This window comes from Panthera leo, chromosome D1 (assembly GCF_018350215.1).
Source record: "Panthera leo isolate Ple1 chromosome D1, P.leo_Ple1_pat1.1, whole genome shotgun sequence".
Taxonomy (NCBI): domain Eukaryota; kingdom Metazoa; phylum Chordata; class Mammalia; order Carnivora; family Felidae; genus Panthera; species Panthera leo.
In genome coordinates, this window is record NC_056688.1 from 113,412,541 (window position 1) to 113,432,227 (window position 19,687).

The 19,687-nt window shown below is 64.6% G+C and overlaps 1 protein-coding gene across 2 annotated transcripts in view; it reads right to left on the minus strand.

Moving 5' to 3' along the window:
* The window catches only part of KCNQ1 (potassium voltage-gated channel subfamily Q member 1), a 317,819-nt gene that overhangs the window by 270,241 nt on the left and 27,891 nt on the right, over positions 1–19,687 (minus strand). For both annotated transcript variants that reach the window (XM_042905409.1, XM_042905410.1), the window contains exon 2: positions 3,135–3,225. In XM_042905409.1, coding sequence (XP_042761343.1) covers positions 3,135–3,225 — 91 coding nt within the window. The remainder of the gene's footprint in view (positions 1–3,134; positions 3,226–19,687) is intronic.

Sequence of the window (19,687 nt, forward strand, 5' to 3'; positions counted from 1 at the left end):
GGAGGAAGGAGCACCCACAAGCCTCCCCCTTCCCAGCCCCTGCTGAGCCCCCGTCCACAGCCGGGGCATCTGCGCGTGCAGTTCACACAACGGCCACCAGGTGGCACGCGGGCCTCAAAGATGCTGTGACTGAGGGCGGGCAGGCAGAGGAGATGCCCAGGAGAAATGGAGATGGGGGGGGCTGCCGAGATGCAAGGGGGGGCAGGTGGGATTCTGGAGGGGCTGTTGGGATGCTGGGGGGCAGCCGAGATGGTGGCGGGCAGCCAGGATGCTGGGGGGCAGCTGGGATGCTGGGGGGCAGGTGGGATTCTGGAGGGGCTTCTGGGATGCTGGGGGGCAGCCGAGATGGTGGGGGGCAGCCGAGATGGTGGCAGGCAGCCGGGATGCTGGGGGGCAGCCGGGATGCTGGGGGGCAGGTGGGATTCTGGAGGGGCTGCTGGGATGCTGGGGGGCAGCTGGGATGCTGGGGGGGCAGGTGGGATTCTGGAGGGGATGCTGCGGGGGCAGGTGGGATTCTGGAGGGGCTGCTGGGATGCTGGGGGGGCAGGTGGGATGCTCTGAGCAGCCCCGTGCCATGGAATGAACTATGTGCTCTGAACGGGACAAGCCTTGTCTGGCAGGGAGGTGTTCCTGGGCAAGAGGAGAGTGGAGGCCACACCACACAGGGCCTGAGGCTGCCAGGGGCTGCCCCCACCCTGGGGCCGTCGTCCGTGGGTCTGGTTTCCACGGACAGCGCAAGGCCTGGGGTCCCGGCGACACATCGGGGTGCGGGCCATGACTGCCAGGGTCCCGGTCGGCAGGGCCTGGCAGCTTTGGCAGCCTCCGTCCTGTCCCCCCCACCCCCAGCTGCGCCTGGAGGCCCTGCCTGAGCTCACGAGGACGGGGCAAGTCGCCACCTGAACTCAGGGCCCCCAGTTCACACAGCCCGCTGCGTGCAGGGACACCCAGCATGCCTTCCGCCCACCCAGACTCCAGATGTCATCGGGGCCTCTCAAAACCCAAGAGCAAAGCTCCCGGTACCAGAGTGACTACCCCAAGCCACTCGGGAGGCTTCATGGGCCGAACTGTTTGCTCCCCAAATTCACATGTGGGAGTCCCAACCCCCAAGCACCTTGGAATGTGACTACATTTGGAGATGGGCTCGTTAAGGAGACAATTAGGTAAACTGAGGTAACTGGAATGAGGCCCTGGTCCTGTAAGGTCAGTGTCCTTGTAAGAAGAGACGCCAGAGAGCCCCCACCCCCCGTGTGAGGACACAGAGCGGGCACGCTTGCAAGGGGGAAGGGGGTCCTCGCTGAACAGACCATCCCGGCCCCTGATCTCCGACTTCCGGGCTCCGGGCTGTGGGGGATAAATGCTGTTTAAGCCACACGTCTGGGTGACTTTGCTGCGGCCGCCCCAGGACACTCAGACGTGCTCCGTGTGGCCCAGGACTCATCATGGGATACCCTCAAACACAGAGACATGTCCCACGCTCCCCGCTTTTCCCCAGCTGCTGGCCGCTGGGACCTGAGGCCGCCCAGCGGGAAGGACAGTCCCCACCCTGGGAAGCAGGTGAGAAGCGTCACCCACGTCTCACCTGCAGAGGAGGTGGAACCCCTCCCCCGGCCTGTACCGGGGCCACTGGTGCAGGGCTTCGGGGACATTCCTCTCCAGGACAGTGGCGCCTGACACACTGCCCGGATGCAGGAGGAACCTTCTCCGGGCTGCAGGCCCCAGGGCCTCGGCACGGGCCAGGCCGGCACCTTCGGCTGCTCCCGTGGGCGCCCAGGACCGGGGGAGAGTTCTGTCACCCAAAGGCTGTCAGTGTCACCATCCTGCTTTTGGACGGTGAGCACGTCCCTGCTTTTACACGGGAAAGCGTAACCTATCAGGACGATGAAAACAATACGCTGGGCCAGCGAGTGGTTCCACGGTGCAACCATCTCCACGGACGCGGGAGAGAGCTGCCCAGAGTCAACACCCTCACGTCAGACTCGGAGAAAACCGCCGACCAAGAGAAGACCCACCGCCCGCCAGCCCGAGGCCGGCACCCTTCCTCACGAGAAGCCCCGGGAGCACGCCCAGCCCGCAAGGCCGGGGGCCCGGCAGCCACGACGGCCACCACGCCGACCCCCGCTGGGCCCCGCGAGCCACACACGCCTCTGCCGGCCGCGACCCCACATCCAGACAGAGCGCCACCAACAGCTTTCATACGTACAAGGGGGCCGCGAGCGAGCACGACCTCCAGAAGACACAGAGGAGGAGGCGGCTGTGCCCTGCGCGGTCCGAGCACCCGTCTGTGACGGTAGCCGACAGTGACCACTGTCGCTGTCACCAGGCACAGCCGTCACCGCCGCGGTCTGAAGCCCCCATCGCGAGCCTGTGCGCCTGGCAGACGGGTGCGCGACGGTCGTGGACGGGAGACCTCACCAGACCGAGGACAGTCTCCCCACGCTCGTCCCCCAGCTGCCCCCAGACTTCTCCGAACGCTAGGCAGCTGGGCGGCAGAGGTCGCTGGGAAGACCACACGAGCGAGGACGGTCGGCCGCGCAGACGCTACGTCACGAGATAGGACAGACTTCGGCGCACGGTCACGGAAGCCACGCGGTCCTGGGGGAGAAGTCGGACCAGGGGGACGGAGCAGCAGGTCTCCGAGCGGGTCCACGCGCCCCCCGGCTCTGGTTTACCATGAAAACGGCACCTCGAGGCAGGGCGGAAAGACGCAGGTCGGCGGACGGGGCCAAGCAGGCGGCCAGAGGCGCGGGGTGGGGCGAGACCCCCAGGGGGCCGGCGTACCGGCCTCAACCCAGGTCAGGAGTCACCCCACCACCCAGGCCACCGGGCAGGCTCGGCAAGCCTTGCGGACAGGTCCTCCTGTCCTCCTTTTCCAGCCCAGCTCGGAACCCCCTCCTCCGGGAAGCCCTCCCAGACCACCAGTCCCAGCCTGACGGCGGTCTTCCCAGCAAGCGTGGGGGTCTCTACGCCTCCGGTCCCCGGCTGCCGGCCGGCAGGGTGGGAAGGACATCGGTCCGGGGTCACCGTGCGGGCGGGAGAGGCCCAGAGCAGCTCACTCCATGCCATGGCCCGCTCGCCTGGCAGACCAGAGCCCCGGTGGCTGGGGCAGCGGTCCAGCCCCTCGCGCGGCTACGTACCATCCAGAAGAGGGTCCCTGTGGCCAGGGCGACGTACTGCTCGATGGTGGACAGCACGCTGAAGATGAGGCAGACCAGGACGATGAGGAAGCTGCAGGGCGGGAAGACACGGCGGTCAGCTCCGCGGTCAGCCCGCCCGCTCCGCCCCCCCCCCCCCCCCAGACACAAGCCCAGGCCCGGGGACGGAGGGGCTGCCCGCCACCCCCGCCCAGGGGGGCCACGCCCCTTCCCTCCCCCCGTCTCAGAACTCCAAGTACCACCCAGGCCGAGGCCCACCGGCCGGGGACCAGGCGCACGGAGCGGGGCGCAGTCAGCCGGCCGTAAAGGACGAGGCCCGGGCCCCCGCCACAGCGGGACAGACCCCGAAACACGGGCGTCGAGAAGCCACGCTTACAGACCACGTATCGCGTGACTCCGTTTACGTGAAGCGTCCACCATGGGAGGCCCACGGGCACGGAAGGACGACTGGGGCCAAGTCCCATCTGCGCACGGACCCCGCCGGCCCCCAGGAGGGGACGTCAGGAGGGGCTCACCCCCGAGCTCCTGGGCAGAGGTCACGGGGAGGCCCCCGTGCAGACAGAGCTGCGGCGGAGACTGGGCCGGGGGGTGGGAGCCCGCCTGAGGAGCTGCTCCTGGGACGGCCACCGGGGGTTCTCCCCCGAGGGCGGGGGGGACGGGGGACGCCCCCCAAGTGTCGTGCTTCCCCAGCCCCGCTGCGTCCTGAAGGCTAAACGGTCGCTCAGGTGTCGTGACACACACAGTGTGCTTCGTGTCTACTCTGTCCTGTCCCGGGCGGGCCTGCGGGCCCCAGAGACGCTGAGCGAGGTCCCTGCCCTCGGGGGGCTCAGGACCTCCTGCCTCCACGGGGCGGAGACCACGGCTCCGGCCCAGCCCGCTGCCTATGCGTCCCGAGAGCTGGGACACGAGGACCAGGAAGAGAAGGGATCTGACCCGTTTTCTGGGTCAGGGTGCGGGAGCAGGGCGGGGTGCAGAAGAGGCGCCCGCCCCCCGAGGCCACGTCGGCCCCGAGGGACAGTGCCCTGCTTGTGCCGCTGGCCAGGGGCCGGGACCGCGAGCACCGGGGACGTCCTGAGTCTTATCGGTCATCATCCCTGTACCTGCGGCGGCCAGGTGCCCTGGGAACACGGCAGAATGCGGGAGGCCTGCCAGGGCCGCCGTCCAAGACAGCGGGAGGGCTCTCCAGGGCGGGGGGGGGGGGCAGGACGCAGGCGGGGAGCTGAGTCGGGGGTGTGCCCAGACTCCCGGGAGGCGCCGTGAACCCACGGCGAGGTCTCTCCAGCCCACCCCGAGGCACCTTTCCACTCTGGGATGCTGCCGGTGAAGGTCAGAATCATTCACGCGGACCACACTGCACACGTGCGCAGAAAGCACGGGCTGTTCCCGGAGCCCTCGGAGGCCCAGCACCAAAGAGCGTGGCCATCGGGCTTACCCTGGGGTCTAAGCCAGAATTCGGGGAGGCCGAAACACAGCAGTGGATCACGGAGAGCGGAGCACGGGCGCCGGGGCTGGGGGGGGGGGGCGTGGGGGTCCGTGTTTCACAGGGACAGAGTTTCTGTTTGGGAAGACGGAAAGCTCTGGAGACGGAATGTGCTTCATGTCCCTGAGCTGTGTACCTGACACGGTTAAGATGATAAATTTTGTGTGTGTTTTACCACGATTTTCAAAAAGGAAAGGGAATGACGTTCGTGGGCAGCAGCTGACGGAGGGAGGCTAACAAAGGCTGGCGGTGAGGCAATGACAGGGGTCCGGACCCCCCCCCCCCGCACCCCCCCAGGCCCCCCCGGCTAGGACAGGACCTTCCAGGCAGATAAACCAAGGGCTCGTCAAGGGACCTCAAGCCCGGGGCCAGACGGGGTTTTGAACATGTGATTCAACAGATTAGGTGCTGACGTTTTAAACCCCAAATCGTATCAGAGACGCTTCAGTTTGTATAAAAGCCGCCCTGGAAGGTTCCAAAGGCCCCGGAACACACGAGGGCAGGTGCCCCGCCGTGGAGCCGATGAGCTCAGTGCCCCGGGCCACGACACCCACCCGACATCGGACTCCCACGGCAGCGGCCTCCGGTCCTGCGTGGCTGTGCCCCGGGTCCCCTTGCGGGCCCAGCCCTTGCGTGGCACTGTTCCCTCTAAACCCCGCGCGGAAGGTGACCCGTCGTCCCACGTGAGGAGGCGGCGGCTTGGGGCGCGGTTCAACGGGTCCTCCAGGGGCTTCCAGGCTGTGGAGCTGGCCCTCCGTCCCGGGACGCCCTGGACATCCCGGAGGGGAGTCACAGCCACTGATGGGACCCCCGAGGCTACGAGCCAGCAGGAGCACGTCAAAGGCCACGGCGACCGTGAGCCCAAGCTGGCCGACCCCAGGGTCCCCCCAGCCCCGGCTTCAGGCCAAGACTGAACCCCCCACTGGGGCACATGGCAGCCACAGACCCCGGGGCAGTAATGCCACATTGTGCGTGGACGCAGCTCAGCCGTGGTGGGGGCTCACCCTGGGCAGGGAGGGGTGGGGTGAGGGGGGCCGTGTCCTTTCCCGGCTTCTGGGGCCCCAGGCATCGCCCTGGGCTGGGGGCTGTGCGGTCACGTGGCCCCTGCTGTTAGTTTCTCGTGCGTGAGGACGCCCGTCACCGCGTGTAGGGCCCGCCCAGGCACGCGGGATGGCCACGGCCTCTCAGGACACTGAGCTCCGTCCCACGTGCAAAGGTGCTTCTGCGTGAGGTCTCATCCTCATGCTCCAAGGGACCGGACATCTGTGGGGGCCCCCAGCTCGGCCCCTGTACTCGTAATGGCCGTTTGCCAAGCCAACAAGTTACTCGTGAGGATAACAACTACGGAAACCCCCGTGAGTTTCTCAAAACTGGCATCAGTGTTGGGTACAAACGTTGGTAGCGGTTTTTGAAACATAATCCAAAATACATTCAGAGGCTCCTTTTCGCCTTTTCCTTTTTTGTTACTGAGCTGCGTCCGCGAAGGCCCTCTCTCCACGTGAGGTCACGTTCTCGGGTCCCGGGTCGGGACGTGGACACGTCTCCTCGGGGTCCCCCTCGGGCACGCTGCACCGTATGACCCCCTCAGGTCCGGGAGACAAATGAGCAGGAGGGGCAGAGGACAGCCCCCAGGGGAGACCGAGTCCCTCCCTCCCGCCCAGCCCCCCAGGGACACCCGGGCAGCCCCGCCTGTGTCCCCCCACCTCCGCCCGCTGGCTGCCACACCCCAACGTCCACCAGCACGCAGCCACGCCTCCCCGCACCCCCACACGGCCCCGACCCTGCCACCAGGGACTGTCCGCAGGCTCGTCTACTTAAAAGGTTTGCCCCGGGGACTCGACCCACAGCCCCAAGGACCACACGACAGGCGGCTGGGCCCGCGGAGGTGTGGCTCCTGGGTCATCGTCTCCCCAAAGGCCCCACTGCACAGACTCCAGACCGCCAGGCAGGAAGCTTACCAGAAGATTAAAACCTGTGTCCCCATCGCTGGGGACCCCAGACACATGGGACCCTCCCGCCTCGTGTTCCAGCCGGGCCCTCACAGGGCGCCTATGCACACAGCACCGGCCCGGGGTCACCACGGCCAGAACCCGCAGCCCAGGCCCCGCCGGTCTCCCCACCTCAGCAGTTCAGTCCCCACTGGGGAGCCGGGCGGCCCTGGGGAGACGCAAAGCCTGCCAGCTCCCTCCCAACTGAAGACCCTCCAGATGAAGCCTGAACTCCAGGCCCATCTTCCGGGGCCACCCCCTGCCCCACAGGCCTGAGCTCCCCTGCAGGGAGGCCTCCAGACACCCCCGCCGGGCCCGTGGCCCCTGCCGCACCCCCATCACAGCACTGACCGCCCCCTGCCTCCCCAGGCGGGGCCCCATCTGAAGGCCCAGCGCGAGGCCTGGTACACAAATGTCTGTTGAACCGACCGAACGCAGCTTTAGGTTCAGGTCAGGGGCTCAGTGAACAGAATGCTCAGTGCCGCCTCCTCCACGCAGGCCTCCAGGGTGTGTCAAGACGTGAGGGCCTCATGCTCCATTCCGTCCCTCCTTGCCCCACCCCCACAGGCTCAGCAGGGCCCTACAGGGCCCCCCGGTGGACCAGGGCGCCACACGGAGGCAGCTCTCCACACACCCAGCCTGCATGTCAACGGTGCCAGGCACAGAGCAGCCTGGGGGTGGGCAGGGGGTGGCTCTGGCATGAGCCCAGAGCAGGCAGGGCCGCCCCAGCTGCTGGGCGCACACGTGGGCAGGAGGCGCGGGGCAAGGGTCCTGAGGCGGCAGGGAGGGCCGCCCCCGGGGACCACAGGAGACACGAGGCCAGCCCAGCGCCCACGCTGCCAGCCCCCCGGCCTTCTCAGATCCGGACGAGGCACTGCCCCGTGCCCGCTATTCCTGGTGCCCGCGGAGGCTCGGCAAAGCCACCGCGCAGGCGGTGGCAGGCTGGGGTTCGGCCCGCACCCTCTCCTCCCAGCCTCTCCCCGAAACAGGGACGTCACAGGCACACGGGGACACCTGGAGCCCAGGGATGGGGTCGCGCTCTTCTGGGAAGGCCCGTGACAGCTCCGTGCCACAAGGACAGAGAATCTGTCCCCCTTGAGATGGGGGGATGAAGAGGGGCTACTCATCCCGCTGGCCCCGCTCAGAACCCCGACCACCAGGCACAGCAACGGGGCTCCCTGGCCGGAGGCACTTCAGCCCTATCTTGGCCGACCCCCAGACACACTGCTGCACCCCCGGAGGTGGTGACGGTGGGAGACCCAGCTGCCCCCACACTGGCCGTGTGTCCGGACGGCCCCGCGGGGCCGTGAGGACCCGCGCCGACGGCTGTGCTCATGTCCCTTCGCTGCCCACACCCGCCGCAGCGCAGAGACCTCGAGTGTGCGAGGGGGGCATGGGGTCTCCCACTGTCACCCCGTGAAGGGCCACGCCTACTGGGGGTGGCTTGGGGGCAGAGACTCTGGCTGTGAGCTTAACCGTGCCACCCAAGCTGTCATTCAAAGCCTTCGGGGGGCCCTAGGGGGCTGCTCAGGGGTCTCCCCGGTGTGCGTGCGTGTGTGCACGCGTGACTCAGAGGCACGTACACGACCAGGGCACACGGCAGCCACGTCCCAACGTCGGGCCGCGGGTGACTGAGCTGGGAGCCTCCGGCCCCGGGCCGGCGCCCATCAGACAACAGGTACACCCACCCACGGAGCTGAGACCCACATCCTCTCCCCCGTCAGGCCCCCCTAGCAGCACCCCAAGTGCCCGGTGGGTCTGAGGCCCCAGCACGGAGGGCGGGCGGCCATGAGCTGCATAAAGCCTGCTTCCTCCTGTCCACTCCAGTCCTCACGGGAAGCCTGAGAAGCAGGCCTATCTCTCATCACAGGAGGAGGGGAGCTCAGAGAGGGCGAGAAATGGCCCACAGTCACACAGCACCAAAGCCAGCGAGAACAGGGCTCCAGCGCAGGCCTCCTTCCACCCAGCCTCAGGGGTCAGCCAGCGGTGGGAACCCCAGGCCCTCCTCAGTCGTCCTTCCGGGAGCTGCGTGTGGCCCGGGCAGAGGGAGGACAGACCCCGGATGGTAAGTCACAGCCGTCGCCGCAGCCACACCGGGCACACGGCACGGGGTAGGTGGGGAGCTGGGAGGCGCTCAGCCCTGGACACCCACCTGAGGCAGCCACCCGCAGGGCGGGAGGGCCGTCCGGGGCCCAGGGAGGCACAGGCACTGAGCCTGGCTGCCTGTGATGGAAACCCCTCTTTAAACCTTTTTTTTTTTTTTTTTTTACTGTTTATTCATTTTTGAAACAGAGAAACAGAGCACGAGTGGGGGAGGGGCAGAGAGCGAGGGAGACACAGAATCCGAAGCGGGCTCCAGGCTCCGAGCTGTCAGCACAGAGCCCCGCGTGGGGCTCGAACCCACGAACCGCGAGATCATGACCCGAGCCGAAGTCGGACGCTTAACCGACTGAGCCCCCAGGCGCCCTGATAAGAAGCCCTTCTCAGCACCTACTTAGAAGGTGTGGGGAGAGTAAACCCAAGCGAGCTCACCCACAGGGGCCGCGTCTGCTCCCATGAGCTCACTCACCATCTTCCCCAGGGAGGGGTCCCATCCTGGACTCACCTGTGCCCACTCTGCACCCCAGCCACCCCCCGTCTCGGGAGGTCCTCGGCCTGGGGACGGCCAGCCCCTGCAGGCCTCCCGGGGCAGGGGGGACCTCCCCTCCTCCCATCTGGGGCGAGAAGGGCAACGGGGGGCGCTGGCCTGGGGCAGCGTGCGGACGATGACACCCCAGAGCGAGCGCGCAAGGGGCCCTGCCCTCCTTCCAGCAGTCGAGGCCGTGCCCAGGACTCCCAGGATGCCTCCGCCCAGGTTCAAGAAAGAGAAAGGTGGGGCAGAAGGAGGGACGTTGATCCTAGAGCTTCGGACAGCCAGGTCAACACGACCCCACCATTGCCAGGAGGGCGTGGGATTCCCAGGCTCCTTCCTGCTGGGGAAGTCCCTCCTTGTGTCCAGCCTAAGTCTTTCTTGCTGTAGTTTAGTTTCCAGATGAAGGAACCTCCAACCCCACTGTGGAGGCTTTGGTCCCACTCCAGGGGACACGAGGGGCCCGTGGAAACAGCCACGTGTGACGTGAGCCTCAGTTTCCCCACTGGGAAGTAGGGAAGGGACACATCAAGGATGCCCCCTGCACATACTCAGCAAAAGGTTTCCTGGGCCATGACTGCCATCAGATTGGCCTGTACCCTGTCGGCTTGAGCCCCCGGAGCCGGGACCGCGGGGGTGCACGGGGATGCTGCCGGCCTCACAAGTGAGTCAAGAACCACCAGCAGACCCTGAAGGGGAAGGAGGCTTTCCCAGGTGTCGCCAAGGGGCCGGGGCACTGCCCTCCTTTCACATCAGCTGGCCGGGCACACACTCCCGGGGGGCAGGGACCTCGCTGGACTTGACATGAGCAGGTGGGGCTTCCTTCCAGCTGGATATACCCCTTTCTCCCCCGAAACCCCTCCCTCTCTCATTCCCCTTGGAAGGGGTGATCGGGGAGGGCTTCTCCGAGGCAGGGACCTGGTCCTGGCAGAGGTAGGGAGCGGCAGGTGCCAGGCCAGAGGAGAACACGACCCCCAGGGAGACAGCAAAGAATCCAGGAAGCGGGCAGGGTGAGGCCAGGAAGCGGCCCCAGATTCCGGGTACTGGAGAAGGCCCCCCAGGATTCGCTGTCTCTTCCGAAACAGATGCCTGCGGACCCCTGAACCCGACAGGGGGGCCTCGGGCGGGGCCACCTGGGCCACGCCCTGGGGAGCGGTCCCAGACCACCAGGGCTCTGTGGCTCCAAGGAGCTGCCCAGCACTTTGAGGAGAGGGCGGGTGGATGCCCTCACTGCCAGGTCCTGTCTGCAGCTGGCACCACTGCCCGCCCCTCAGAAGGGCCCTGCCTTCCCGCCTGGGCCCGTGCAGTCCAGGAACCTCTCCGGGCCGAGGCCCTCATTGGTCACGTGGACACCAGAGGGTGACCCGGCAGGCGCAGTCCAGGAACCTTTCCAGAACGAGGCCCCTCGTCCGTCGTGCAGACACCAGAGGGTGACCCAGCAGGGGGCAGCAGCCTACGGTCACTGACGAGAAGGACAGCGGTAAGAGCCGGGGGGTTCCTGTGCGGCCGACCCGGCTCCGTCAACAACACCAGAGTGTTTCCCGGACCCCCGACTGAGGCAGCGAGTTAGGTATTAGGACGTCCATCTCTCAGGCGGGAAAACAGAGGCTTGGAAATGCCGAAGCCTGGGGTTCCCCCAAAAGGAGCAAAGGCAGTGCGGGGGAGGGGGTAGCCCCGTGCTCCCTCTGGGGCCGTGGCTCCGTCCTGTGAAAGGCCTGAACACGGGGTCTGGGAGAGAATCCCAGCGGGCCCTCCTTCTCTAGAGGAGGAATCAGGCCCAGCGAGGTCAGGCCGGCCCAGACCACACAGCGAAATCCCTTCCTGGGGAACGGCACAGGGGCCCCTCTCCGTAGAGGGGCACCATGTGCCGGGGACGGGTCAGCTCACCGCCCACAGGGCCGGAAAGACCCCGTGACATGCTTCACCCTCCAGCCCTGGCCCCCCAGCCCAGACCCGAGTAGTCCAAGGGCAGCTCTTGAGGGGTCACCCATACTGTCCTCGGGGCCAAGCCCCCCACCCTCCTTCCCCGCCCTCCCCAAAGCCCTGACCCCGTGTCTTAGAGACAGAGGCCCTCCGAGAGGCCGGAAAGCCCTCGTGGGCAGCCTCTAACCCAAGATGGGGCCCACCCAACCTCTGGCCTGGCCCACCCGATCCCTCGAGGCCAGAGACGGCCAGCTGCGTGACCCCCACCCCCCACCCCACAGACACGGGACGCCCACATGCCCACTGGCCTCAGCGCACACCCCACCCGCACCCCCTCTGGGGTCCCCCTAATCCCAGTCGGCTGGCACTGGGGAGGCCCTGGCCCGGGGAGCAATGTCCCCCAGAGTCCTCCTGTCCTGTGGGGCCCGCCCACGGCCCAGGTTCCCCGGACAGGACAGGACGCTGACTCCTCAGAAGGCCCGGGGGTGGGCAGGGCCAGGGCGACCCCGCTTCAGGGAGGGAGCAGGGTGAGGGCCCTGGAGCCCGGCCACAGCCTCCTCCTTCCCGAGAGGCCCCCAGGGGGGCCTGTCCCCTGTACCTGCAGAGCAGGAAAGCCTCTGCTGACGAAACAAGACAGGACTGCCCGTGGGGGGAGCGGGAGCCCGGCCCACACAGCCCGGGGCGGGCCTCCTGAATGGGGCCCTTCACCCGGGCCTCCCCGGGCCGGCCCTGCCCCCACACGAAGCTCTCAGCCGGGCACAGCGCCTCGCCAGCCTGCCGCTGTGGTGTGGGAGGTGCCAGGAAGGAACGGGCCGGACCCCAGAGGGCACCCCCGGGGACCCGGGCGTGGCCCAGCCCCAGGCCCCGGGAGAGAGACCGGTCGGGCAAGGCTGCATGCGAGCTCTCCTACAGAGCACCCAGAAGCCTGTGGGAGGCAGGGATGAGGGGGGTGAGGTAGGCATGGAGGGGTGAGGCAAGGATGTGGGGTGATTTCAGCAGGAAGGTGGTGGGGTGGGGGAGACCGGGAAGTTGATGGGGTGAGGCAGGGATGTGTGTGGAGGGGAGGCAGGGAGGCAGGGATGCAGGGGGAGGGGGCGCGAGGCAGGGACGCGTGGTGGGGGGAAGCAGGGATTCAGGGGCAGGGAGGTTGGGGGTGGGAGACAGATGCGGTTTTCCTGACTGCCCATCGTGGGGACCTCCCTGCTGTGGACACATCTGCCCGGCCGGCGTCCGCACCCCCGGCCAAGGCACGGTGGGAACAGGCGGTCACCGAGGCCCGCGGGCCCCCTGACCGACAGCCGCGGCCCAGAGCCCACCCCGTGCCCTCCCCAGCACAGGAGCCCCAGCCCATCGCTCGGGGGATGGCGTCCACACCGCATCCGAGGGTCCGGGGCGTGCCGTTCACAAAGCCCACCCCCCCGCCTGCCGTGGGCCCGGCCCGGCCCTCCAGGCTGGCCCCACGGGACGCTGCAGCAGGGGGGCCCGGAGGGTGAGCGCGTGCCCGGGGCCCTGGGCGCGGCAGGGGCAGGGGGGCGGCACGGCCGGCCGCACCTCCAGCCCCTCAGCTGCTCCTGTCCCGGGGGCAGGGGCCCCGCGTGGGCTCAGCAAGGGGGACACGAGTCCCGTGTCACCCGGCAACCACCCAGGGCCCAGCCGCGAGGGGCAGGCGTGAGGCGCGTGGCGGGGTGCCTCCCGCCGCCGCCCCGGACGAGATGAGGTCTCGCCCTCCGGAGCCGGCCTCGCGGGGGGTGTGCCCTCGGGGCAGTGCCCACTTCCTCTTTGTCCAGCTGGCCTCAGGCTTCCTCCCGCCCCCGCCCCGCCAGTGAGCGCACGGCGCCGGGCTCCTGGGCGTCAGAAGGGCCCCACGCGGACGGGGGCCCCGTGCCCCGCAGGCCGGGCATCGTGGCCCTGTCCACCGGTCCCACCCTCGCCGAGGCGGGAGCCGCTCCCAGCAGGGAGGGAGGAGGCGGCCAGCTGTGCGGCGGGCGGGCCGGGGGCCTTGGCGTTCCTCTCTCACCGCCGGGCGTGGGTTACTCAACGCCGGATGCAAACGGCAGCTTTATTTCTGTGTCAGCATCCCCGGCCCCCGGAAAGAGCCCGCTGGCCAAGGCTGGGGGACAAGAGACACGTTCCTCCGTCACCCTCCCCGGCCACCGGCCACGGAGGGCGAGTCCCCAGGCCGAGGAGTGAGTGGGACTTGGCTGAGCCAGGTCCCTGCCACGTGGAGGCTGACCACGGAGGACGCCCGGGCCTGCAAGGCCACTCTGATCCCTCGGGAGGTTTCAGGGGCAGGAATCCTCTGCTGCCAGCCGGCGCCCCCAGGAAGCCCTCCTGTGGTTCCCCAGGGGCTCAACACAAATGCACCCTCCTTGTCCTGCCTGCACGGCCCGGCGGGGCCTCCCGCCCTCCCCGCCCCGATCCCGGCCCCGACGGAAAGCCCGGTCTGCGCGCCTGGCACCAGGCCAGCTTCCAGGAGTGAGGCAGGCTTGGGAAAAAGAGACAATAACCTAGAAAACAAATCTACAAATCAAAAGGAACAGTGACAGCCACCCCAAGGAGACAGAAGGAGCCGTCACAGTGACGGGGCTGGGGGGCGGGCGGGGGGGCTGCTGCTCTAGGAGCTGGGGACATGCAGCTAGGCCTGGGAGAGGACTGTCATGCAAAGGCCCTGAGGCAGAGTTTGGAAGGCCTGAGGCCAGAACAGGAGGATCAGGGAAGGCCCGGGAGGGCCACCTGTGACAGGGGCTCAGGGGAAGGCCTGGCTCAGGAGTGGAAGAGGCATCGAGCTGTGCCAGGCCTCCCAGGATCAGTGGGCACAGGCTCTGGGCTGGCATTAGCTATTTACCAGCTGAGCACCTGGCCGGGGCCCCAGAGACCCTGACTGGAAGGATGGGGGGGGAGGGGGGGTGACGGCAGCCGTGCTCTGCTCTCTTGTGCAGCAACCGGAAGCAGGAGGAAAACGCCAGGAGCCTCTGAACACCAGGGAACAGGCAATGCCGGGACACGTTCAGACAGACGCGGTGGGAGTTGCTCACCTCTGCGGGCATGCCCCAAACGGGGCCGCCCCCCGACCGTCCCCCCCAAGAGCCCCTCTTCCCTCTCAATCCGGGGACTGTCTCCTGGCCGTGGCCGAGGAGGGAACAAAGCAGAGGAAGGGAAGAGCCAGCTGGGACGGAGCACCGATGCGGGCACCGGAGATGCCCACAGCTGGCTCCCACCTCTCCGCAGCCGCCCGGAGCACGGCCGCTTCCTGCCTGCCGCCCAGAATAGCCTGCACATCCTCTGAGCCGCCGGCCCAGACCTCAGCCCGCCGCTGCCCTGCCTTCCCCGACCTCTGCCCGCGGACAGACTTCTCCCCAGGACACTGAGCACGCCCCACGCTGCGCCAACCGGCCTTCCAGAAACCCGTCACAACAGAGCAGAGAGCCCCTGCAGGCCTCGGACGGGGGGGCAGGGCTTGCCAGGTATGGGGGCCCTGGCATCCCGTCTGCCCCACAGCCACCTCTCACGACATGTTGCAGGACGTCAAAGCCTGAAATTCCCTGTCTCGTGAAACAGCAGATAAAAACCATTGGATGTCTGCTGTTCCCTGATCTGTGCCGTGTGCCACACTCCTTCCTCTTCACGCAGACACGGCTCTTTCCCCAGGGGCCCCCGTTACAGGGTGGGTGTTGCAGTGATCTGGAAGCTTCAATTTCACCCTGAGCAACACCTCCTCCAGGAAGCCTTCCTGGACTGTTCAGGCAAGTGCCTCACACAAACCACACGCAAATGCCCGGTGAAGCACACCTGCCTGCTCAGCTGCAGCGTTGTTTCTCTGCTTGGTGTGATCCTGTGACTGAGATGCTCCCCTCCCAGCGCCCACGGGGGCAGGGACAGGGTCTGCGGGCCCGGCCCAATCCCCACGTCCTGGGGCACACTGGTGCGGAGGCGGCATGAATTAAACATTCAGGCCCGGTGAGCCAGGAGAAAAGCAGCGCTAATCTGACAGCTCCTGCCTGTCCCTCCTGTCCAGTGAGCTGCTGTCACAGACGCCAGGGCGGTCACCGAGGTCATCACAGGTTGGGGGGACAGCGGGGGATGGGGCAGGGGCAGAACTCAGAAGGGCTGTGTCCCCCACAGCTTCTGCTCCAAGGGCCCCCCCGGCCCCGTGAGGCCAGTCCCCGGGGTCCCAGCTTGGAGCCAGGTGGGAACCCCAATCCCTGGATCTCACCACCCCCGCCGGCCCCCCTGGACGTTCGATCAGGATCCACAAGCTTTCGGGCAGGACGTGGCGTTAGGGCAGCTCCCAGGGGCAGCCAGGCCTCCGGGGCCCCCGAAGACTGGTCTGAGACCCTTTAGGACCCCCAGATGCTTTGCCCTGTTTTTCCGCACCCTCTCACCTTGCTGTCAGGACACCCGCCCTCCTGGGCTCCCCCTTCCTCACCGTCACCTGAGGTGCCATCTGGCCCCTGCTCCCCTGTCACCTATCCAGACCCGGGAGCCCAGCCAGGCCCTCCCCTGAGCTCCCACCAGCTCCCTGACCTCCTACCCGGCTGCCCGGCAAAGCCCTGCAACAGGACACATCCCACACGGGGCTCCGTGTCCCCGCCTGACCCCAGCGCCTTCCCTGACTCAGAAACAGGCCCCACGTCCCCAGGTGCTGAGGCAAACCTTCGGGTCCTGACCCCACTGCCCCCTCTCCCGGAAAACACTCCTAGCTTCAGTGATAAACCCTTCCCTTCTCGCTCTCCTCCCAATCTGAGCACAAGTGGCCCCCAGCCCTTCCCAGCGTCAGCCTTCTGGTCTCCCTGCCTCCGCTGCTCCCAGAGGCCAGAGGGCCGGTGAGCAGGCCGGACGGCTAAGGAAGGGCCCTGGACGGCCACCGGAAAGAGGTGACCTTAGATCGCACACGCTAACTCTACGTGGACACGGCGTGGCATGCAGGGGACGAAGCCCCCATCTTCTAGAAGAACACACGGTGAACCGCTCTCGCACGCGGCGTGGGGAAACGGCTCTCCACCGTGACTCACGAACCAGCGGCAACAGGACGCAGGACCGGCGGACCCGAAGCTCTCTTCCTGACCGAAAGCACCAGAAACAAAGGCAGAAGACAAATGGCCAACTGAGAGAAGAAATCCCCAACACGGGCCACAAAGGACTAGTGTTCCCCGAATATAAAGGACTTAAAAATTAAGAGACCGGGGCGCCTGGGAGGCTCAGCCAGTTGAGTGTCCGACTTTTGGTTTCAGCTCAGGTCACGGTTCGTGGGTTCGAGGCCCCATCGGATTCTATGCCGACAGTGCTCAGAGCCTGCTTGGGAGGCTCTCTCTGCCCCTCTCCCACTCATGCTCACTCGCTCACTCTCAAAATAAATAAATAAGCTTAAAAAAAAATTAAGAGACCAAGGACCAAAAACTCAATAGAAAAAATTTGAAAAAGACACGAATCCAAAAATACACACTCACGTGACCTCCAGGCATATGAAAAACATCCAAAAGCATAATTATAATTGTAGAAACGCAGATGAAAACAAAGCCATCAGAGGCACCTGGGTGGCTCAGTCGGTTGAACATCTGACTCTCGACTTTGGCTCAGGTCACGATCACATGGTTCACAGATTTGAGCCCCGCGTCGGGCTCTGCACTAAATGTGGAGTTTGCTTTGGTCTCTCTCTCTCTCTCTCTCTCTGCCCCTACCCTGCTCATGCTCTCTCTATCTAAAAAATAAAAAAAACAACAAATTAAAAGAATTGTTAAAAAACCACAAAGCTATCAGGCTGGCCAGAAACAAGAGCGTGAAAACACCCCATGAGTAAGCTGGCACTCTCCTCTGTGGCTGGGGGTGCACGGGGCCCGGGCTCTCTGCAGGGACACTTGGTCGTTGTGCCTCACAACATGACCCGCTTATTCTGCCCCCCAGTACCCTGCTTCCAGGCATCTCCCCGAAAACACACCTCCGACAATGCAAAAATACGAGCTTACGAGGTTACCGCAACGACGTCTGCAGTCGCCAAATGTCGGAAACGACCCAAACGCCCGTAAAGGAGCCGCGGGCGCGTCGCACAGCGAGGTCCCAGGCAGCCGTGACAGACAACGCAGAAGGCGTGGATGAGCGGAGACAGGGTGATTTCCAGGATAAACGGTCACAAACGAGTGTCCGCGGTCTTTTCAACAAAGGGCGCAGGGAAAACTGGACGTTCGCACACAGAAGAACGAAGCTAGGCCCTAACCTCGCACCGGACGCTAAAATCAACTCAGGATGAACTTAGGCCCGTACGTAGGACCCTAAACTGAGAAACCCTCAGAAGAAGGCATAAGGGAAAAGCTTCCTGCCACTGGGCTTGGGAGTGATTTCTTGGACGTGACCCCAAAAGTATAGGAAAGAAAAGCAAAAATAGATCAGGTGGACCGCGTGAAAATGAAAAATTTCTGTGCAGCCAAAGACATAATCAGTAAAGTGGAAAGGCACCGCCTAGACCGGGAGAGGGTACGTGTAAATAAATCTTAGAGCTCCTCAAGTCAACGCCACCACCACCTAATTTAAAGTTGGCACGATCCAACTCTGCGCTGCCCGCAACAGATGCGCTTCGGCCGTGAGGACACACGTAGACTGAAGGTGCAGGGATGGAGAGGTAAAGCCCGTGCAAACGGAAGCCACGAGAGGGCAGGGGCAGCCGGACTCACATCGGGCAGGATAGGCTTCAAGCCCAAGGTTGCATTAAGCTATAAAGAAGGCCGTTAAAGGGCCAACTCACAAGAGCACGTAACTCTGGCAGATATTTACGCACGCCACACAGAAGCACCTAGACACGTTAGGCAAACGCAAACAGATCTGAAAGGAGACGGACGCGTATGCTGTGCGATCACAGCCCAGAACTCAGTCCCCCGCTCGTAACAACGGGCAAATCGTCCCGATAGACAGTCAGTGAGGAAACACTGGGTGCAAACCACACGGGAGCCCAGGTGGACCTACAGGCACACACACGACGTCCCCACCAGCAGCAGCGGGACACGTGTGCACTCTTCTCGAGCGCACGGGGGACACGCTCCAGGACGGGTCGCGTGGTGGGCCACAAAACAAGTCTTCCTAAGCGTGAGAAGGCTGAAATCGTACCACACATCTTTTCGGACCACAGTGGTACGAAATTAGAAATCCGTTACAGGAAGAAAACTGGGAAATCCACACGTGTGCGTGTTGATTAGACCACACGCTCTTGGACAACCGTGGGCCAAGAAGCAATCGGGGCAGGAATTAAAGCAAAAAGCCTTGAGGCCGGTGCAAATGGAGACCCGACACACCACACCACACAAGATGTGGCAAAATCAGTGCGGCGGGAAAACATCGACATTAAGAAGAACCCACTTCACCCTCAAGGAACTGAAAAAAGAACTACGCCTGGTGAGAACAGAAGGAAGGAAGTGACCAGGGTTGCAGCAGGGAGAAATGAAACATGGTCTGAAATGATGAAACAAAGGAGGAAGGAAACTCAGACCTGGGCTCTGGGGGAAGCTATCCAAGATAGACAAACCTTTTGCCAAACTCACCAAGAGGAAGGGAGAAAGCACTCAAATCAAGCCCAGGGCCACATGGCCTCCCTGGTGAATTCACCGAACGTTTCAAGAGCTAACGCTAATCCTTCTTGAACCCTTCCAGGAAAGGGAAGAGGAGGGAACACTCACACCCTGGTTCCCTGAGGTCAGCATTGCTCTGACACCAACACCAGACAAGGACATTACAAGGAGGGAGGAGAGTCACGGGCCAGCATCCCTGATGAACACAGATGCAAAAACCTTCAACAGAACGTCAGCAAACGAAGTTCAACCATACACAGAAGCGGTCGCACGCCATGAGCAAGTGGGGTTTATTCCAGGGATGCGAGGATGGTTCGACATCCCTAAATCAGTGCACGTGATGCACCACATCAACAAAACGTGTGCCTGGGTGGCTCAGTCGGTGAAGCATCCGACTTCGGCTCAGGTCATGACCTCACGGTTCATGGGTTCGAGCCCCGCATCGCGCTCTGTGCTGACAGCTCGGAGCCTGGAACCTGATTCCGATTCTGTGTCTCCCTCTCTCTCTGCCCCTCCCCTGCTCATGCTCTGCCTCTCAATAATAAATAAACGTTAAAAAATTTTTTTAAAAATGCAGGATAAAGTTAACAATCAGCTCTATAGATGCAGAGAAAGCATCTGACGAAACTCAAGGACAGATCCTTTCACGGTAAAGACTCTCAACAAATCGGGTATGGAGGGAACGTACTCCAACATCATAAAGGCCACATACGACGAGCCCAGAGCTGACATCCTCCTGAATGGTGAACAGCTAAACGCTTTTCCTCTAAGATCAGGAGCAGGGCAACGATGCCCACCCACACCACTCATATTCCACATAGGACCAGAAGTCCCAGCCTGAGCGATTAGGCAAGAAAAAGAAAAGGCATCCAAACCAGAGGCAGTAAAACTGTTTCCATTTGCAACAACATGAGATGAGGGGTAGAAAACCCTAGACCCCACCAAACAACTGTTAGAGTAAA